The sequence below is a fragment of the Myotis daubentonii genome, chromosome 9 (assembly GCF_963259705.1).
Source record: "Myotis daubentonii chromosome 9, mMyoDau2.1, whole genome shotgun sequence".
Taxonomy (NCBI): domain Eukaryota; kingdom Metazoa; phylum Chordata; class Mammalia; order Chiroptera; family Vespertilionidae; genus Myotis; species Myotis daubentonii.
In genome coordinates, this window is record NC_081848.1 from 50,623,069 (window position 1) to 50,646,214 (window position 23,146).

The 23,146-nt window shown below is 37.2% G+C and overlaps 1 protein-coding gene across 7 annotated transcripts in view; it reads left to right on the forward strand.

The window, feature by feature from the left end:
* The window catches only part of USP47 (ubiquitin specific peptidase 47), a 99,078-nt gene that overhangs the window by 18,792 nt on the left and 57,140 nt on the right, over positions 1-23,146 (forward strand). For 3 of the 7 annotated variants that reach the window (XM_059708921.1, XM_059708924.1, XM_059708925.1), the window contains exons 2-7: positions 6,470-6,529; positions 12,966-13,169; positions 16,532-16,645; positions 16,852-16,914; positions 18,120-18,258; positions 22,921-23,017. In XM_059708921.1, the coding sequence (XP_059564904.1) occupies positions 6,470-6,529; positions 12,966-13,169; positions 16,532-16,645; positions 16,852-16,914; positions 18,120-18,258; positions 22,921-23,017 (677 nt within the window). The remainder of the gene's footprint in view (positions 1-6,469; positions 6,530-12,965; positions 13,170-16,531; positions 16,646-16,851; positions 16,915-18,119; positions 18,259-22,920; positions 23,018-23,146) is intronic. The other 4 variants (XM_059708923.1, XM_059708926.1, XM_059708922.1 and 1 more) reach the window with 3 other exon arrangements.

Genomic DNA, 23,146 nt, shown 5'->3' on the forward strand with positions numbered 1-23,146 from the left:
AATATTTTTGTATAGTTTTATATGTGCTTGAGATGGGTTCTTTTAAGCCTGTTTTTTTTCTTTATTGTTCAGATAAAGATTTCTATTGTTCTTATCTTCAGGGTCACTGGTTCTTTTCCCTGTCATCTTCATTCTGCTTTTGAGCCCACTAGTGAGTTTTTGTATTTTAACTGATATTTTTTGCTGAGACTTTTTTATTTTATTTCATGTGTGTTCATAGTTGCTTGTTGAATGTTTTTATGATGGCCATTTTAAACTCCTTATCAGATAGTTTCAACATTTACATCATCTCTGTGTTGGCATCTGTTGATTGTCTTTTCTTCTCCAAGTTGAGATTTTCTTGGTTCTTGGTCTGACACATGATTTTGTATTATATTCTGTACATTTTGGGTATTATGATAAGACTCTGGATCTTTTTAAAAAAATATATTTTTATTGATTTTAGAGAGAAAGGGGGAGGGAGAGATAGAAACATCAATGGTAAGAGAGAATAATTAATCAGCTGCCTCCTGCACACTCCTCACTGGGTATTGAGCCCACAACTTGGGCATGTGCCCTGACTAGGAATCGAACTGTGACCTCCTGATTCATAGGTCGACCCTCAACCACTGAGCCACGCTGGCTGGGCTAAATGTGTGCTGACTCTGGATCTTATTTAAATCTTTTTTAAGAGACCTCCTCTGATACCATGTCAACAGGGAAGAGGGGGTACTCCTTTATTTACAATCTGGGGTGAGAGGGATGCCTTTTTATTGCTTCTGTGGACACCTGCTGGATTGGGAGTGGGTGAGGCACTTTGTTATCCCCATGTGACCTCCAGTGATGGAGAAGTGAGGAAGTTTTCCTTACCACTGGGCTGTAATGAAAGTCCTTGCTGCCCATTAGGTCTTCTTTGATACCAACCTGGTCAGGGGAAAGGGAGTGCCTTGTTACAACCAGCTGAGGTTGGAAATCTAAGACTTCTCTCTCAGACTTTGATGATGAAAGTGTTGGCAGGGCAATAGTTTTTTTGTTTTTTTTCCTGTGATGTTTGGCTGTAGTATATGGTGGTTAGTGTCTAAAAGTCTTCTGTTTTATAAGGCTGCCCTTTCCTGATCCTTTAGCTAGGGAAGGGAACTCTTTTCTTGGGGCTTTTTTAGTGTGTGCCCTCTGACCAAAATGTATTAGGCAAAAAATTAAAAAGGGAATTAACCACCATGTCCTTCATTCCTTGGGGCTCTAGCAAGTCTGCTTTCTCTTCACATTTCAATGTCTTCTTATCTTTGCCTTATACATAACATTTTTAGTTGTATTTAGCAGGAGGAATAGGGAGAATTGCATCTACCCCCTCTTCCAGAAAATAAAATATTAGATATTTTAAAGAGTAGAATATTGTGTCTGGCTCTAAGCCTATAAGTGACAGTAATTCTTTTTTAACCACTATCTAAATTAGTGCTCTTTTCTTTTTAATTTCCTTTTAAGAGGCTTTCACCCTTCCTTGTTCCCTGTATTTTTCCAAGTATATATTACCTGAAGCAAAGGAATCTTAGAAGTTGAAGTTTATTGCCTTCCTTATTTTAGGTATCCTTTGTTTCTTTAATTATGTTTTTATGTAGTAACCTCAAATTGCCTAAAATCTGTATATCTGCTAATGTTACCTGATCTTGATTATACTAGTTTCTCTTGTTTTCTGTAGACACATCATTCTGCGTGCTGTACACACTAAGAGTGTAGTTCTTGAACTTTCCCCAGATCAAATTACTTTCATTTTCTTACTGTGCACTTAGTTGTTTTGTTTCTTTTGATAGGGTAAGAGTGGACTAACACTTAAAAATTTTTACTTTATATATGTTAACTAAATTTACAAGTTTCTTTTTTGTGATTTACATTTAAATTGTAAAAACAAATACATGTGCAGTGCCAAACATTTGGAAGTCCCAGAAAAACATAAAGAGGAAAAAAAATTACTTATAATTCCATCCTTGAAAGACAATACTATAAACATTTTGATGCAGGTCTTTTATTCTGTACATGTGTCCTTCTCTTTCCCAATAGACTTCCCCCCCCACCCCCCCCTCATCTGAGAATATTTTTCCATTGATTTTTCTTTTAGAGAGAATAGAAGGGAGGGAAGGGGCCAGAGAGAGGAAAGCATCAATTGGTTGTCTCCCTCAAGAGCACGCAAGTGCCCTGACTGGAGCCAAATCTACAACCCAGATACCTGCCCTTGACCATGCCCTTGATTAAACTCATGACCCTTCACTGCTCGGGCCAATCCTTTACCACTGAGCCACACCAGCCATGGCCCTATACAGACTTTTTTAAAGGCTATTAATTTTGTGTTGTAAGGTTTTCTGATGCCCTGTGTATTAATGAGATTCTTTGCCCCCGCAAACCTCCCCACTCTGGCTGGTGGTAACTGAAGTGAGTTCCAGGGATTCTTTCCTGTGGTTCTTCCCCTGCCTCATATAGTTTCTTTACATGCATATGCTGTTGAGTACTCAGCTGAATATTCAGAAAAGATCTTTGAAGCTTGCTGTTCGTGCAGCTTTCTTCTCTCTAGTATTCTGCCTTATAAATTCTAGCTTAATTGGCCTCCTCAAACTCCCCACCTCATCTCTTGAACTCGGGGAGTTTGCTGCATTGGACTCTACCTGGCTTCTCCCTCCCAGCACTGCAGCCTGGAAGGCGCTTTTCACAGGGATCGTTGTCTTGTGTTGGCTGTTGTTCAATATTTGAAAACTATTTCTTTATAAATTTTATCTAGATTTTTAGTTGTTTAAGGTGGGGAGGGTAAGTCTAGTCTGATACTTCATCTTGGTTCACGATGCAAGTTTTTTTGGAGATAGACAATAAGTAAGTAAAATGCAGACAAATATTTCAGGTCGTTATAAGTACTGTGTAGAAACCTGAAGCAAGGGAAGGAAATGAAGATTAACAAGAGGATTGTTGTTGTTTTATCCTCACCCTAGGATGTTTATTGATTTTAGAGAGAAAGGGTGAGGGGTAAGAGAGAGAGAAAGAGAAACATTGATGTGAGAGAGAAACATCGATCATTTGGCCCTTGTACATGACCTTAATGGGGATCGAACCCGCAATCTAAGTTTGTGCCCTGATCAGAAATCCATCCTGCAACCTTTTTGGAGTTGAGGATGACGCTCCAACTGAGTCACCCAACCAGTGCACCAAGAGGATTGTAATTTTATATAGGATGGTGAGAAGACTAGATTGAGAAATTGACTATTATTCTGATTATCTTGTGTTATATAACAGTTTGCCTCCAAACTTAGTGAATTTTGTTCACAGATGTTAATTTAAGCAAAGCGGGACTAGGGGAGTTTGTTTCTGCTCTGCTAGGTGTCAGCTGGGGCAGCTGAAGGGCTGGGGCTGGAATCATCTAAATCAAGCATGTCATACTCACGGCCCATGGTCCACATGTGGCCCACAACGAATATTTTTTTTTTAAAGAACAGTTTATTTATTTTTTAATATAATTGATTTTTTTACAGAGAGGAAGGGAGAGAGATAGAGAGTTAGAAACATCGATGAGCGAGAAACATTGATCAGCTGCCTCCTGCACGCCCCCTACTGGGGATATGCCTGCAGCCAAGGTACATGCCCTTGACCAGAATCAAACCTAGGACCCTTGAGTCCGCAGGCCGAGGCTCTATCCTCTGAGCCAAACTGGTTAGGGCCACGAATATTTTTGCAGCCCAGCCAATATAATGGTATGTAAGAAATGTTTTAATAAAAATTCGTAACTTAATTTTTACAATATCCTTTATACATAATTATTAATAAACTACAACGTTTGCTAATGACTGATTACTATAATCGTGTTGCATTCATTTACCTTCCGTGCCTTCTGCGCAGGCGCACCATTTCTCTCCACTAATACTAGCACCAAAATATTTTAGCAGCCTATTGCAAGATCATTAGTTGTGTACTGACTTGTTTGGTGTGCGCAACAGGAAATATTTTGGAGAACAAGAAAGATAGGTTTATTTGCATTACGCTTATTATTTAGTGCAGTTATTCAGTGTCTGGTAAGTTAATGTTCAAGAAAAAATGTTAATTTTTATTAAAATGTTCTGTTCTTTTATGTTAACAATTGCTCATTTATTTCAGCCTTTTATTCAGCATGTCTCTATCTAAATAAAGCTACATTTCTATGAATATTGAAGCTTTTGTTTTTTTGCAGCCCACATAAACTTAAACCTTGTTTATTTGGCCCATGTTAGCCTTTGAGTTTGACATGCTTGATCTAAATGCTTTCTCATGCACATGTATGGTGGCTGATGCTGTTTGCCAGCTGTGATCTCATTTGGGCTGTGGCTGGAACATCTATCTACACATGACCTTTCCATGTGGCTACCTGGCTCCCACACAGCATAGCGTCCAGGTTCTCATCACTATGTGAGATGAGATGATGGATATTAACTAAAATTATTGTGATAATAATAATACAATGTTGTATGTCAATTATCTATATATATAAAGAGCCAGGGTTTGTAACATCCCAAAGGACCAAATGGATGACCGAACACTGGAAGTCAGTCCTGTGGATCAGGCCTGGAGAGAGGCTGGAGAGAGAAGCAGGGCCTGATCCACAGCCTCCATGGCAGCTGTTGATCAGCCCTTGCCTCTCTCTTTTTCTCGGGGCCTCGCCAGCAGCTACGCCTCTCTTTCTCTTCGGGCCTCGCCAGCCGTAGGGGCTGCTGATAAGCCTCGCCTCTCTGATCAGGCCCAGAGATAGGTGCAGAGATGCTGACTGGCATAGAAACCAACCAATCAGAACCAAATCTGGGTGAACTGTGAGGAGCCAATGGCTGCCTACGACAGTGATGGCGACCTTTTGAGCTTGGCGTGTCAGCATTTTGAAAAACCCTAACTTAACTCTGGTGCCGTGTCACATATAGAAAGTTTTTGATATTTGCAACCATAGTAAAACAAAGACTTATATTTTTGATATTTATTTTATATATTTAAATGTTATTTAACAAAGAAAAATCAACCAAAAAATGAGTTCGCGTATCACCTCTGACACATCTGTCATAGGTTCGCCATCACTGGCCTAGGAGGTGGAGCTTTTGACGCTGACTGGCATAGAAACCAACCAATCAGAACCTAATCTGGGTGAACTACAAGGAGTCAATGGCTGCTTAGGAGGCGGAGCTTTTGACACTGCCTGGCATAGAAACCAACAGAACCTAATCTGGGTGAACTATGAAAGCAGAACCTAAGGTGGGGGCTGAGGAGGGGTTTTAAGGGCAGCAGCTGTTTGGTATAAGGTGTAAGAAGCAGTTCAATTTTTAAATGATCGGTTTGGCAGTATAGTGCATATGGCTGGCTCTTAGTCCAGATATATGGATTATGTATTTTTGTCTGCCAAGAGCATCTCCTCCTGCTGAAAAAGGCTTCTCCCCACCCCATTTAAGTAATACTATCCTATATAACCTATCTATACTAATAAAAGGGTAATATGCTAATTAGACCGGGTTGACCAGCCATCTTCCGGGCAAAGCCATGGTGGTGGGGGCAGGGGCGATCAGGCTGGCAGGGGAGGGCAGTTGTGGGTGAGATCAGGCTGACAGGGGTTTAGGGGCAATCAGGCCAGCAGGGGAGGTCAGTTGGGGGCGAGATCAGGCCGGCAGGGGAGGGCAGTTGGGGGCAACCAGGCCGGCAGGGAGGTCAGTTGGGGGCGAGATCAGGCCAGCAGGGGAGGGCAGTTAGGAGTGATCAGGCAGGCAGGCAGGTGAGCTGTTAAGGAGCCAGCGGTACCAGATTGCGAGAGGGATGTCCAATTGCCAGTTTAGGCCCGATCCTTATGGGCCTAAACTGACAATCGGACATCCCTCAAAGGGTCCCCAATTAGAGAGGGTGCAGGCTGGGCTGAGGGAACCCCCCTGTATACGAATTTCATGCACTGGGCCACTAGTATCTCAATAAAACTGGGGAAAATATTATGTGACAGAACATTTTATTTATTCACAATTTTTAAGCTACTGCTCTTTGTTGAAATGTGGTTGTTTTCCATGTTATCCTTTACAGCGATAGCACAGATTTTCAGTAACCTTATAAGAGTAATTGAGCCCTAGCTGGTTTGGCTCAGTGGATAGAGTGTCGGCCTGTGGACTGAAGGGCCTGGGTTCGATTCTGGTTCAGGGCACATGCCTGGGTTCTGGGCTCGATCCCCAGTAGGGGGTGTGCAGGAGGCAGCCAATCAATGATTCTCTCTCATCATTGATATTTCTCTCTTTCCCTCTCCATTCCTCTCTGAAATCAATAAAAGTATATTCAAAAAAAAATTGAGGCCTAAGATAAAAATTACAAATATAATTTCTGAATAAAATTCTAGATGATGTGATATTTTTAGTATGTATTTTGTTTGCAAAAAAAATGTTTTTAGGTTAATTGTTCTCATTTCACTGTCTTACCTCTGTATTTTAAAGAAATAATTTGTGATTCATTTGTTCTCTGTATATCATAGGATGTGTTTTGGAGATGCAGACAAAATATCTTTGATGAAATGAAGAAGAAATTTTTACAGGTAGACTGCTGATGTAATTGCTTTAGTGTGATAATCAGCAGAGCATGTAACAGCATGTTAGTATTTTTATTTAATAACAAGGCATGTGTTGAGTTTTATGCTTGTTTTACCTATTTTACTTCTACCCAATTTTAATAATAAGAAAGTCACCTTAAATGAATGTATGTCTGTCCCTTCTTTTCTAACAAGTGAATGAGTGGGGAAACTGATATAAAAACCACAAGATCCCTTTGTTTTGACTTTTGGGTATATTGTCTCTTTTATGTACAGGCATATTTATTTTCTGAAATATTAATGCTTCTCGAATTAAATTATTTAATAATTTACTGAGTCAAAATCCAGAAATCTTATTTGAAGAATTATGTAAACTGTTAACTTTCTGGCAGCCCATTATACACTTCAAACCTAAACTTTCCTGTGCTGTAGCATCCCATTTTAACCTTTACCTAATACATTTTTCTCAGGTCTCTAGCTTTAAGTTTTTCCCCCCTAGTGTTCTTCCTCTGTCCTCTCCAAGTGACCTGTGGCAAGAGACCACTTAGCAACAGATCATATTACATCAGAGTTTGCTGAGATGGTTGGAGTGGAGTGGTGTGGAGGGAGGAACTTAAAATAAAATAATCTTGTTTTGTGGTTTATTTTGCCATATATGTTGGGATCCCCATTACTACCCCAGGAATTGTCACTTGTTAAAGTAAAAATGCACAGTCTGCGTGAGCCCACTGAATTGAATAAATTTCAATCAGCAGAAGTGTTCACACCATCAATTCTCTTTTTTTAATGTATTACAATGTATTCAACGTGATCTGTGGATATCCAGAAGGGTATTGTGTTAAGGCCTAATTTCTTAGCTCATAGCAGCTCCTTTGTCAAGAAGTAGATAAAATCGACTTATGAGTATATGTGTATTTTTTAGTTTGCAACAATAATGCTATATTATTTGTAATAGCATTAAAAGGAAGAAAGTTTTGAGAGAAAATAATTAAATTTGTAGGTAAAGAGGTTCCTTCTTAATATTTTAAACTTTACCTTAATTTTTTTCTATTAGAAAAATCTGAATCTTGATAACTTTGAATTTTATTTGATACTAAGTAATGCTGTTTATTTAATATGTGTATACATTTATTTTAATTTTTTCTATCACTATTTATATCCCCTATATCCTACTCTGCCTTCACCCATCCCTCCTCCCCCAATCACCACACCATTGTTCATGTCCATGAGTTCTTTCTGTTTTTTCCCCAATCCCTTCATCCCTTAAGTCAGTGGTTCTCAACCTTCTGGACCTTTAAATACAGTTTCTCATGTTGTGACCCCCAACCATAAAATTATTTTCGTTGCTACTTCATAACTGTAATTTTGCTACTGTTATGAGTTGTAAATATCTGATATGCAGGATGGTCTTAGGCGACCTCTGTGAAAGGGTCGTTCGACCCCCAAGGGGGTCGCGACCCACAGGTTGAGAACCGCTACAAAGTGTTTTCTACATGCTAATGCCATTCTGAATATATACTATGAATTATACATCTTGTTTTGTGTTTTTCAAAATAAACACCTAGGAAGTATTTTTTTGTGAAACAAAAATTTTGATGTTAACATCAGAGAACTCAGATTTGAAATTAAAACTGTTAAGAATGCCAAGGAGCCTAAATCACTCAAGACACAAATAAGCATGCCTTCAGCAGTCTCTGAGATTTTTTAGAACTATCTATGTCAAACACTTATAGATGTTCCTAGCAGTAAACCTATCTTTGGAAGAAAAATAAGTTTTCAATGAAAAAACCCCAATATTTTTCAAGAATTCTTTCTTCAGACTTTTCTAGGAAATATAGCATTGTTTCTGCAATGAGCATAGAGACAGAACACTCTCTTAGTGTTAATATAACTGCTGTTATGTTTTATCCCTTTTTTTGTACTTGGCTAGACTTCCTGTGTAGAAAACTTTGTGCCCCACAAAAGCTCACCTAAATATAATTAAACTAGAGGCCCGATGCACGAAATTCGTGCAAGAGTAGGCCTTCCTTCCCTTTGGCACCTGGACCAGGGCTTCCCTCCGGTACCCGGGACCCGGGCTTCCCTCTGGCCGCCAGCAGGCACCCGGGACCCGGGCTTCCCTCGTAGCCCCAGCTTTGTCTGGAAGGTAGTCTAAAGGGACGTCCAGTCTAATTAGCATATTATGCTTTTATTATTATAGATGTTTTTCCTAATGGAGCATTCTTTAGACTTTTCTAAAACTTGACACTTATTTTTCTCTTGTCTGTTTCCTCTTACTCATCATAGAACTCTTTTGACTCAAAAATTGTGCTCCCTTTCATAAATTACATTCTGTCCTTAGATATCTTACTTTAATATTGGCTTTAGTGCTTAAATGGCCACCCTCCTCCTTATCCCCCTTAACAACATCACCATCACCACCCTTCCCAACTAGAGCTTGCCTGTGCTTAAATATATATAGGTGCGTTTTTGTTATCTACTGCTATGGAATGGCTTACCCCAAAATTTAGTGCTTGAAACAACTAGTTTATTTGCTCACAATCCTATGAGATTGTATTTGAGCAAAGGCTCAGCTGGTCAGTTTCTTTACTTCACATGTATCATCTGAGATCATTACTTGGCTCCATTTGGCTGGTGCCTGGCTTTGGATGGAATATACAAGAAGGCTTTTTTCACATATCAGACACCTCAGTGCTTCACTAACTGGCCACTTTCTCTATGTGTGGATTGTTAGGGCTTCCTCACAGCATGGTGGTTCCAGGCTAACTGGATTTCTTCTGTGGTGACTGGCTTAGAAGAGGAAATGTTCCTAAAAGTTCAAAAGCAGAAGCTGCTGCTTTCTTTAGGTCCCGCACAGTATTACTTCTGTCACATTCTGTTGGTCCTAGCTGGTCACAAGGCCAGCTCATGTGCATGGGAAGAGGAAAAAGAAAAAAAGGAAAAAGAATAGCAAAGAATTTTTAGCTATCTTTTAATTCACATCAAGATGGCAGTACTTCTTCCCCCTCCTCCCCTCCATAAGTAGGATCAATCAGGGTTAGAACTCCAAAGAAATTAAGAAGAAACCTACTTTATTTTTCTAATTCTAAAAAATGCCATTTTACATTTAAATGTTTTTTAAATCAGCATGTATAATATAATATCATAGAGTTGTTTAAAAGCTATTATAAAATTATTGGTATACTTTATTGATGGTATCCTATAATTGAAAAAAAATTTTATCAATTACCAAATTGGGAGGTAGGGATTGGGAACTGTGATTAGTGTTGGCAGTAGTAATATAAAAAATTTAGATGCAGTTCATGGATGTTAACCACATATTAAATTAAATTAGTAATAAACAATGGGCCAGAAGATTGGGTATAAAATCATATAATTTACAAGTGACTATATTAGAGCTTTAAAAAAGAGCAGAGAGTTTTGTTTGTTTAAATTATCCTAGAATTGAATTTAAGAGTAAAATGTGATTGTCTCAAAAATTCTGCTTGTAGGAATTTTAAGGAAACAAAAGTACACAAAATGTTATGTAGATAGTCATCACAAAATTATCTCTAAAAGTGTAATAAAGTCCAGCCTAAGAGTCAGTAAAATGGAATTGATGGAACAAATTATTAATTCATGGAATAAAATATTATTCAACTATTATAATGATGAGTTTTAAATTTTTGATCGGGAAAGATTACATAATATATTTATAAGTAAAGAAAGAAATTACAAAGTAGCATTTATATTCTAACCAGTGTTTGTGTTTATAAAGCATAGGAGTGTGTGTGTGTGTGTGTGTGTGTGTGTGTGTGTAGGAAAACTATTTCTAGGATATACACCAAAACGTTAATAGTTATCTCTTGTGTCGTGGGATTAACAGGTGATTTTCACTTTTTCCTTTAAACTTTCTATTTTTTAAAAAATGGAGCAAAATTACTTATATACAATGAATAGTAAGGAGCTTTTGCCATTAAAAAGAATAAAAGGCATACATGGGATTAAATTTTGTTTACTATTGTACATTTATGTCTTCAGATAAGATTCATTTGGGGATAATTTCCCCATATTTTTGGGGTGAAAGGTGAGGAGGCTGGAGTGCCCGTAGCTTGTGCTCATGTATTTAGGGGGAAAACTAGGAACTATTAATGTCTGGCTATTTGATGTTGCCACATCACCATTCTTAATGCTGTGTCAGCACTTCTGATTTCTGAATTCTTAGGGTCATCTTCCTTGGACGATCAACTCCAACTTATCTGAAGCTTTGAAAATCTGGCCACCATATATTTTATACCTTGAAAGCTTGAACCTACTTCTGAAATATACTATTGAAACTGTAAAAGTGGACCTTTATAGTTGAAATTTAGTTGCTCACTCTTTTATTGTAAACCAGTTTTTTAAAAGGTCCACTTTGTTTTCTCAGTTTTGGATTGAAATGTGTAAAATAATTCATTACATGTTCAATATGACACCTTAAGTTTATAAGTAAAGCCTTTTACCTTTCTGAGAAGTATATTAGTAATGCTTTTTTTGTTGTTTATTTATAGAAATGTATTGTTCTTTTACCTTTTAAATGGGTTATTGTTGGTAATTATTTTGATGTGTCTGAAATATATCATTAGCCAATCTGTTTTAAACATTGTACTTATTTTATAGCAACTTATTTTTGTTCTGAAATAATTGGATTAAACTTAACTTCAGTAATCTTTTGCAAACCCAAAATTATATATGGCAGAACAAATAGTTGTATCATCCCATCGAACAAGCAAACAAACCTTGTGGCTATTCTCTCTTTGATACTAACCAATGATAATAATAGTTCTTATATAAAAACTAGAGGACCAGTGCACGGATTTGTGCACCCGTGGACTCCCTCAGCCTGGCCTGCGCCCTCTCGCAATCCGACATCCCCCAAGGGATGTAGTAGTGTGCGAAGCAGCAGGCGGCCAGGGAGGAGCCTGAGTCCGGGCTGGGCGCCTTGTTGCTCCTGCCCATCCCAGCCCCACTGCGCCTGCTGCCGCGGAGGCAGGAGAGGCTCGTGCAGCCGCAGCTGCACTTGCCAGCGGTGAACCCTGCATCTGGCACCCATTGGTCAGCTGAGAGGCGCTCCTGCTGTGGGAGCGCACTGACCACCAGGGAGCAGCCCATGTGTTGAGCGTCTGCCCCCTGGTGGTCAGTGCGTGTCATAGTGACCAGTCGACTGGTCGTTCAGTCGTTTGGTTTATATATATAGATGGATAATATAGAAGTAACAAGAGGTTATATTGTAAAAAGGAAGAAAAGAAATAAGTTCTTGCATACAGTACCAGTTTGTACAGTTTATAATTCTGAAAAGCCTGTCATGGGGATAGTGAGAGGTCCTCCAGTTAAATAACTGCTGCATTTTACTTTGATGGAAAGCACAATAGTTACATAATCAAATTTGCATATTAAAATACTATTCTGGATTGAAGGAGGATGACATTGGAAAAGTTAAATTTCTCAGGAAGCTGTTGCCATCATCTCTGTGTAAGATTCTGATTGCAGGCAGAAATAAAGAGAAAGAATAAAAATTTGGTGATAGTGTGAGGTCAAGAGGAGGAAGAAGACAAGAAAAATGTTCAGCTCTTTGGTTTCACCAGATCAGTGAAGGTGCCATTCATTGAGTTGGGCATTTTGGGAGAGGAGAGAAAGAACTTCTTCCACAAGTATCCAGTGTAGCCTATTGCCCTGTGGAAAGTGGTAAAGAAAACCAGTGTCCTTCAATAGCTTGAGGGGGACATAGCTTCTTTGAGAAAATGTCCTTTAAATTCTTTGTCTTGATAATTACTGAGAAATGAGGAAGGAGAATTTGTGACCTCAACTTTCTTCTACATTGGTAATTAAAAAAATGTTTTTCTTGCTTTTTAAAACTTCTCCCTCTGCTGGCTGATTTGTTTGGATAAGCTTGTCAGCTCCCAATACATTGATAATTGACTTTTTGGACATCTGGTCTATGGGTACAGTATCATAAAGGTCTGGAGGCTTGGTTGCCTATGTCCCTTAGTTATGGATTTTGCAATCTTAAACAATCCTCACTGCATTTCTACACAGTTCCCCTTACTATTTCTTCAGGAGACTTACACATGTTTGATTTGACTAGCAAGGTAATGAAACATTTTTAAAGATCAGATTTTTGTTATTTTCAATTGAAAATTGCTTAAGTATACTGTCTTCATAGTTTGTGGACCACTGATTTATATCCTTAAAAGGTAAAAGCACATATCTACAAGAATGACTGTTTATTTTTAAAGATGCCCCAGCTTTTCCAAAACAAACAATATGGTGCTTTATATGTTTGACATATCCATTAGATTGTTTCAGACATAAAATAGTAATACTAGCACAAACATAGTATTTGTGGAATTTTTAAAAACATTTAATCATAGAAAAATTAGGCTATAAAGATAAATAATATTTGTGTGTGCTTTTTAAATTTCAGATAGAAAATGCTGCTGAAGAACCTAGAGTCTTATGTATAATACAAGATATTACTAATTCAAAGACAGTGAATGAACGGATCACTTTAAATTTACCAGCTTCTACTCCACTCAGAAAGCTCTTTGAAGATGTAGCCAACAAAGTAGGCTACATAAATGGAACCTTTGATTTGGTGTGGGGAAATGGAATCAATACTGCTGATATGGTAAAACCCTAGACTTAAAGCATCTTCTTTTAAGTGGCTAATAATACTATCATAATTATTATTGTTGTTATAAATGACTATATTTAATCCTGGAGCCCTTTTTAATATAAGCAAAACTAATATTAAGAGCCCATGTGCCACTCAATACTTGTATCCCTCTTCATCCCTTTGCCTTCATTCTGGATTCAGTATTTGCTTATCCTAAAATTAGCACCATCAGTTTTTTATTCATGTAAGATGACTATCATATTGTGTCAACTACAGAACACTTTCAATATTTACTGAATGGAATGATGTTCCTTTTGTATTTTTTAATGAAAAACATGATATAAAATTATGTATTTTGTAATCTAATTTTTGGAAAAGAAGAAAAGAGTGTATATAGAAAGAGAAATGACTAAAAGGATATACACACCAATGTTAACAGATTATTATGTACCAGATAGAGTGATAGGCCCCCGATCAGGAAGTTTGGTGGTAACATGATGTCTACTTCAAGGTTCTCACAGTCCAGTTGTAAAGACAGATGTATCAACAAATAATTACACTAACATCTTTTAAGTACTATGTTATAAATTTGCCATGAATACAAAGAGGAGGCATTGATCAGTTTTGCATGGGAGAGTGTAAATGAGACTATGGAGTTGGCTCTAACTGCACCATTAGAATAGTATGCTAAATAATCTTTTTTATTTCCTATTTCTCAGTCCAAATTCACTCTGCATACTACTTTGAGAATTATCTTTAGTTATTTTAAATTCTAGCACTCGTGTCACCTTTCAGTTTAGAAATCTTCAGTGACTGTTCACTGTCCGCCATTAAAAATCAGACTTCCTAGGTTAGCATTCAAGACAAGCTACAGTTGGTCCTGTAAGTCTTTGTAACCTTAACTCCCAGATAATGAACTAATTTATTTTCTTAACACAATTTTCCATGTCCATGTTTTTGTTTATATTACCTCTTTTCGTCCTATGCTATTGCTACTCTTAAGTTTTCCAGGAAATACCTGTAATGGCAAATGAAATTAAATGTGTCTCCTGTTGGTATTTGGAGGGCATAGTTTTGATTGGCTCCATAGAAGAATACAAGGTATTTGATGTTACCTTTAAAATTCATGATATTTTGCTTTCTATTCTGTAATATATTTGTTTTTTTAAAATACAGAATATTTTAACTTAGTCAAATTTTTCTTCTGAAATTGGTAGTCCCACAAAGTATACAAAGAGAAATAATATTTAATCTGAAACTTGAAATACTCCATTAACCATGTAACTTGTAGTGTTGCCTCTTTTTCAGTTTTAAGCAGCGATGGGGAACTTTTTTGGGCCAAGGGCCATTTGGATATTTATAATATCATTCGAGGGCCAAACAAAATTATCAACTTAAAAATTAGCCTGCTGTATTTGATCCAACATTTAATGCCTAATGCCTTGACGGGGCCAGACCAAATGATTTCTCACGCCTTATACGGCCCTTGAGCTGGACGTTCCCCACTGCTGGTTTAAAGGATAGTCTATATTGTCATATATGCCTACCCAAGCCCTGTTTGTATTTCACATTTAAGAAGAAGCCTTACTTGATGTTTCCTCATGCAACTTTAAAAGTAATATCTTTCTCTTTTTCCTCCTATTCCATATTTTCTTCTGCTGTGCCACTTATTAGTCTCTTCTTATTGTAGGTGTTGTTCATTTGTGTCCTTCCATTTGGTAGAATGTATTTTGATGGCTAGGATCTCATAGTATTAATTTTGTATCCTCTATAAATATTCCCCTTAGGTACTCAAAAAGTGTTTATTAAATTAACATCTACATAGCTTCATATAGCTCTGAGTCAGGATTACTATTTCTCTTTCTTCAGCTATGGCTGATCTTAAGTACTCAATTTACATATTTGCCTACTCTACAGTTTTACAAGTAAACTTTCACCTGTTTACTGCACAATGCTTGATGTATGCTTCTCTGAAAACCTAGCCCATTTAGCTACTCACCATTTTGTACACGTAGACACATTTATTGAGGTAAAACCCCTATATATTCGAGCTATATCATCTGATCTTTTATTCCCTGCCAGGGAATGTAAGGGACCCAAAGATACCTTTCCTCTTTCTATGTGGCTTCTCTTAGCCTCAGGTTTTCTGTCTCCTATTTTTCTCAAGGATTTCTAGAGCCAAAGATAAAAAATAGATTATATAGATTATTTTATTTCCTTAACATTTATTTTGCACTTACTAGGTACTTAGCATTGTTCTAACACTAGGCTCTATACAAATATAATCTTATTTAATCCTTACAACCATTTTAAAAGATAGGTGGTGTTATAGCTTCATATTACAGCTGAGGCATCTGAGTGTTGGGGAAGTGAACTAACTTTAACTTGCCCGAAGTCACATAAATATCAAGTGGAAAAATCACTTAAGTTAATTTTTTTGTCCTTAATATACCTGTACTTTTATAAAATGTTACTTTCCTAAGAAATAAAGGCTTTTCCATAAAATAAGTCCTTCTAAGGAGACATTTCCATGTCTTTATAACATTAAAAAACATTTCTTACTATAACAAAAATGTTTTAGAACAAAAGAATAGAGTGTTCATTTCATCATTCATTTTTCTTAGCAATGGACTGGAGTGTGTGTGGGTGAGCAGGGCTTGGAGCGTGTTGAGCTCCATCTCTCATTCACTATCTAGAGTGAATTACAATGACAGCTGGGATTGAAATTGCCCTAACAGATAAAAGAGTTAGGTGTTTAATTTTCAAAGGAGTGATCACTTTTATCCTCCTGAGATCCTTTGGATCCTGGCAGTGGGCCTAAAATAGGTATCATTTACTAAGAGAGGATTTTCCTTAAAGGGGCTACCTAAAAGTGCCCGTTTTATCATACTACATAATTATTTTGGGTTGTTTAGTGTGTTGCTTATCTGGGAATTCTCAATAATTCATATATAAAAACATGATTTTAGTTTTTAGTTACATAAAATTGTCTTTAGTTAATTTTCATGAAAATCCATTAAATACTATATTGCATCCATTTTAGAGAACATAAAGCACAAATGTTTTTAATTCTTTCTTTGTGTAATACTTTACATTAGTTCTTAACTTTTTCTCTTTTCAGTTTTTTAGACATTGGGAATGGGAGCTTCTGGGATTCCTTGTTAGTATATGCACTGTCACTGGGCTTGGCCATTCCAATACATGAGTAAATGAGTTAATTCCAAGTATAGATTAGTGGAATTCACCAGAACCTTTAAAAAAATTAGTTGAGCCCAATAATTGTAGATATGTGTCCATTTGCATATTACTTGTTTTATTTTATTATTGTAATTAATGTTTTTCATAATCTGAGATATTTTACTTTATGTCCATAGGCTCCACTAGATCATACCAGTGACAAGTCTCTTCTTGATGCTAATTTTGAGCCAGGAAAGAAGAATTTTCTACATTTGACAGATAAAGATGGTGAACAGCCTCAGATAATGCTGGTAAACTATTTAGAAAGCCCTCTATTCATAATTTTTGTGCACTGTCACCTACTGCTCGGGAAGCAATTTTCCAAAAGGAGGAGGAGAGATATGTTTTATAATTTATGTATAACAAATTACTTTTCTGTTTTATGTTGGTTTGTTATAAGTGTATATGTTCACATGGTTACACTGGACATCCATAGCACTATCGTTTGTCTATTTAGTCTGTTGCCATGCTGGAAACACAGGTTACCATCTTCAAGACCACCAGGACATCAGGGACAGGGGTAGGTCTAGGATAAGTTAAAATGCTACAAAGATCGCCTGCTGTATTTCAGTGGCCTTTCCTCTGGTTAAGAATTCGCTTGATTGCTGTAAATCTTTGACAGTTTTGCCCCAGGTTCGTTGGTAATTTGGAGAAGGACAGACCCTCAGAATTCTCTGTCTCATTTTAGCTCTCATTCCTTGCTGCCTTTGGGGGAATGACTAGTTTGTAAATTATTTTGTATATTTCTATTCTTGTAGTGTTTACTCCAATTCATATTTTGATATGATTTTCTGTCTGATCTAATAGCCTTAGAGACAATCTATCCCAGTAATTCCAATTTGAGGAGAAAACCTGGTGTGATTTAACTGCTTTTTATGGACTGAAGAAAGGAAGGCTCCAAGAGTTTATGGACTTTTTCAGAAACCTTCTCTTTAATGAAACTTTCTTTAGGAAAAGTTCTGTTTGATGCTTTTCACTTAGAAGTCTATTATGAATTAGAATGCTTCTCTAGATAGTAGGTAATAATTAAACATAGGGCAGCCATACTGAAGCAATATCAGAATGTGCTCTCTGATCTGCTTTAATGTCATTATTTGTTTTTATGACATTGTGAGATTTTGATTAGTCCAACATTGAAATCAACTAAAAAATTTAGGAACCTCTGGATTCACAATTTGAGAATTCATGTTTTAAAATGCATAGTAATTACTCTTCAGCTTTGTCTTAATTGTTTGTGCTGTTTTTATTTATTTTTTTTATCCTTTTTGGCATTTTTCTCATTAATGGGAGATTTCTTGTTGGAGAGAATAGGAAACTTCATTTCATTCAATACTTACTGAGTATCCTCTACCTGTGAGGTCTACTTGGCAAGGATGATGTAAAAATTAACGATGGACTCTGTCATCAAGGAGTTTACAATGGTACTTTTGCTTTATTAGTACCAAAAATGTCTCCTCTCTCATGTAATTGAAAGAGAATTAAAGAAAATTGGGAAAGTAAGAACTTTGGAAGGAGACATGAGCAACTCTCTAAAGTGTTTTCTAAAAAGCATCTTCCAAACCTCCCTACAGGAAAGTTGAGGGTATACACTCCTTTAAATGTCTTGGTGGTAAAAATAATAGTAAGGCCTCATCTTTTTCCTTTGCCTCAGCAATTAGTACGTCTTTTCTTTATTGTTTTAGCCACTTCTGCCATTTAGTAAATACTGATTATGCTGTATTTTAGGAGGATTCCAGTACTGGGGATGACAGTGCGCATGACAGACTTATAGGTCCACTTCCAAGAGAAGGTTCTGTGGGCTCGACCAGTGATTATGTCAGCCAAAGCTACTCCTATTCATCCATTTTGAATAAATCAGAAACTGGTAAGATTCATCGTTGTATTTTCATGAAATATAGGGCATTTCAAGAGCAGTCTCAAGCCTAATTCCCTCATTTTATGGATTAGAATACAGAGACCCAGAGTAAGATCAGTAGTTAACAGAAGCAAAGTTAGAACAAGAATGTAGTTTCCCTTTTCCTCAACCCATTGTTGTTTTTACTGTTTTGTTATTGCCACTATTTAGTAATCAAGTAAAAAATAATGAGTTTGTATTTTGAAGGAAGATTTATTTTTGGTAAGTTTGTATTCAAATTTAACCTTAAATTTTTGATACTGACTTGCTCTGTAAAGGAATGTTTCTGCTATCTTTTGGACTGGAATAGACTACAGGGGATACATCCATTTTGAAGCAGATAAACCAGGCTTATTTTACTAGATCTATTAGAGGCCCTGTGCACGAATTCGTGCACTGGTGGGGTCCGGCTGGCCCCAACCTGGATCAGGGAGGTAGCTGGGGGTGAGGCCGGCCTGCGGGAGGGGCCACGGGCAGTTGGTGGACTGGCCCTGTCCCCTGGTGAAACTCTAGGTCAAACCCCTGGTCGAGAGGACAATTTGCATATTAGCCTTTTATTATATAGGATTATGTCATCTTTCATTTTGACCTAATAATATATTTGAAGTTTAAAATTCTGTTCACTTTTTCCAAAACATGATTAAACCTAGATTTTTAACTTTTTAAAATTTATTGGCTATGAAATTGCTTTTTTTATACAAAGGCTATTCCTTTATATATAATTGGTTAATTGCCTAAAAATGTAATTTAAATACTTTTGCATCATTGCATCTTACAATAAAACTTTGCGTAGATAATATTATTCATATTAAAAGAAATGGAAACTGGGGTACAGAAAAGCCTTTAATTTTGCAGCTAGTTAATGCTAGGTATGGCTTTTGAACCTTTAGTCTTAGAACTTCAAAATAGAGATGGTTTTAAGTATTACATACAAATATTTGGTATAAAAAGAAAACTTCAGAGTTACATTGCACATTTTGTTTGAATGTGATTGGTAACCTTCCATTTACTGTATTTTTAATTAAGATGTAGACTAATTTTCTCAGCGCTATTTGTGTAGGCTAGATGGTGTATTTGTTCTGGAAATTGCAGCAAAAGCTGGACTTAGGACCATTTATATCAGTAGGACTTTCGCAGCAAACTACCAAGAATGAAAGGGAATGCAGAATTATCTTGTATTTCAGACAATAAAAGACAATAAAGCTGTTTCTCTTTATACTGTTTCCTAGAGGCCCGGTTCGTGCACTTGGGAGGATCCCTCAGCCTGGCCTGCGCCCTCTCCCAGTCTGGGAGCCATCAGTTCAGACATCCTTAGTGCTACCGCCACCGCCACTGTGCTCGCCAGCCATGAGCCTGGCTTCTGGCTGAGTGGCGCTCCCCTTGTGGGAACGCACTGACCAGCAGGGGCCGGCTCCTAAATTGAGCGTCTGCCCCCTGGTGGTCAGTGCACATCATAGTGACTGGTCATTCTGCTATTTGGTTGATTTGCATATTAGCTTTTTATTATATAGGATAATAGTGATTCTCAAATTTTTAGTTCTTACATAATCATTTGGGGATGGGATACTTGTTAAAAATGTAGGTTTCAAAGCAATGCTGATTTAGCTGCTCTGGAACAGGCTGGATAAATTGCATTTTGCACCAGTGGGGTCCCTTGGTCTGGCCTGCGGGATTGGGCTGAAACCAGCTCTCCAACATCCCCCGAGGGGTCCCAGACTGTGAGAGGGCGCAGGTCAGGCTGAGGGACCCCAACAGTGCATGATCAAGGCCGGGGAGGGACGCGTTAGGTTGGCCAACCAGGGAGGGACTGCGGGAGGACTCCAGGGCATGTTTGGCCCCTCTCGCTCAGTCCTGATTGGCCGGATCCCAGCAGCATGCTAACCTACTGGTTGGAGCATCTGCCCCCCTGGTGGTCAGTGCACGTCATTGCGACTGGCTGACCAGTCAACTGTCCCCTGGTGATCAGTGCACATCATAGTGAGCAGTTGAGCGGCCTTAGCATATCATTAGCATATTATGCTTTGATGGGTTGAATGGATGACTGGGCACTTAGCATATTAGGCTTTTATTATATAGGATGGCTTTTGATGCCCATAAATTCTTAAAGACTAAAACATACTTTAAAATGTTTTCTCTCTGATTATGCAAATGTAATACAGATTCATTTTCACACTGTAAAATGGCCTATACTAGCAGTCACACATCCCCCAAGGGGTCCCAGATTAGAGAGGGTGCAGGCTGCACTAAGGGACAGCCCACCCCCCACCCCCCACCCCCCCTCCCAGTGCACAAATTTTGTGCACCTGGCCTCTAATACAAAATAATATTAAATGTAAACTAATTGAAAAATAACATTTAAATTAAAAACACTTATTTTGTTGAATTTCCATTTTCCTTAAGAAATTATTGTAAATCTTGGCACCATGTATAAAATGTATTGATTGGATAATGCTCTCATGATTTCAACTTAGGAATCTAGGAACACATTTCTCTATAATGTAGTGGACTTGGGAACTTAACATATTCTTTCCTGTCTTCTTTGCCTACCAACTCTTCTTTCGTAGCTAGCCACTGTAAATAGAAAATGATTGGGGGATGGGAAGGTATGAATTCTGAGGAATGAAGAGTGGATTGAATGCTGAGATGGCCCCATAGGTGATTAGAAATTATGTGACTGGTTATGTTTCATTATTTAAATGCATATCTGTCTTTGGGCAGTTTCTTTAATGGTTCTTTCATCTACTCCAGGAGTATGCCTGTTTGATTTCTACTTTATTACCTATTGGTTCTGTTCAGGATTTCTTTCTGCATGTGTCCTCTAAAAAATTGCATATGTTCTTACATTCTTTCTCCTTACCTGGCTTATACTTAACAATATTTATTCACAACTATTTCAAGTATAAGACCCACTTGATTAAGTTTGAAGTTTATTGATTTAGACAATGCATAATGAGAAAAGATTTATATTAATTCAGTAGCACTTTTAACTTGTCTCACTAAAATCTTCATATTTTAAGAAAATAGTAGTACATTCATGTGAGACATTGTTCATTCTGTTTAAATGGTGTTAAATCAAGTACAAACAACCATAGGTTTTTATATTATTTTATTGCTAATGGCAAAATAATGAGTGATGGCAAAAGTGAATTGCTATTACTTCCTCCTTCCCTTAACCCCCCCTCCTCTACCACCTCCCCTTTTTTTTAAGCCCAGGGAAGGGAAACAAAATCAAAATAAATGATACATGATTGGTCTGTAGGTACACAAAGGATAATAGTAGTTTTAAAGGGGTAGGTACAGTGGTTATCCTTGACTGTTGAGGAATTGGGCAAAGGAGACGGAGAAAAGGAAAAATCCTAGACAGCCTTAGCTGCGAAGTCAGAAATTTCTAATTGTTAGAAAATTGAAAAGGTAATTTGAAAAGCTTTAGTGAACACTTTCAGCATCTTTTGAGAAAGGATTTGTTTCTTTTGAGACAATCAAGTCATTCAGTATTAACTTGAAGTAAATAAATGTAGTTAATAAGCAAGGTGTTTTCCACATTTTGCTCAAATAATGAGGTATAACTAAAATGATGAGACAGATTTTTGATGTTGTTGCTTATGTGTATTTCATCAATGGCCTGTAGTCTACTTTAAAAGAGAAGTTACAAAAATGTTCTCAACAGTGATGGCCATATCTAATCTGTAATAATAAAGGCATAATATGCTAATTAGACTGGACGTCCTTCTGGACCACTTTGCAGACAAAGCTGGAGCTGCAAGGGAACCACAGGTCCTGGGTGCCTGCTGGGTGCTGGAGGGAAGCCCAGATCCCGGGTGCCAGAGGGAAGCCAGTGCTGGCAGCTGGGGGAAGGAAGGCCTACTCTTGCACGAATTTCGTGCATTGGGCCTCTATTTAGATATAAAAAGCTAAATACTTTTATTTTTTTGAAAAGCACTTGTGAATATTTAATGAACTCCCTCCATGTGGCTTCAAGCTAACAGGACACAATCCTCACCAGCTTAAATTTTAAGTTCATATAAGTTTCTCCTTTTTTCTTTCCCTCTTCTCCCTCCCTCTGATCTTTCCTACTTCTATCTCCTACTTCTTTTCTTACTCTTTGCATAGCAATGCTGATCTATAGAGCCTCATACTTTATGGGCATGTTAAAATAAAGGAAGTCATTCTGAGTTTTATATAATGAGTTTATCTCACATGTTATTAATTCCTGGTAGAAATTGGGTTATAGGGCCTGATGACAGAGATAACTGGTTCAGTTCAGTCTTCCTACATTGGGCGTGTGTGATAAAGTGAATATGTTTGTACTTTTCCATTTTAAACCACAACTTTTAGATTATTTTTATGTCAGTTAAACATAATATTAAACATATTTCTCTTAAAATTTTATTAAATGCTACATAATATCCATGTATATCTCTGGACATATAAAAAAATATCCTGACTTTCTGAGAAGCAAGGTTTGCATAGTGCACATATTTCTTAGGTGCTGTTGAAAGAATGGAAATAATTTCCAACTAAGTAACCTTAACCTCTGCAAGTTTACTGTGCATTAAATTCTTATTAAGTTCTTTTTTGTTATTTTTTAAATATAAATGCTGACTAATGTATATTTGTGTTTTCTTTTTAAAGGTTATGTGGGATTAGTAAACCAGGCAATGACTTGCTATTTGAATAGCCTTTTGCAAACACTTTTTATGACTCCTGAATTTAGGAATGCCTTATATAAGTAAGTATTTTAAAAATTCTATAACGAAAACTGATTAGAAATTAAAATGTAGTTTTTAATGAATAAAATCAAATTTATCTTCTTACAGTTACTTGTAAAGTTTGGGGCATTTTTCATGTCATAAAACAC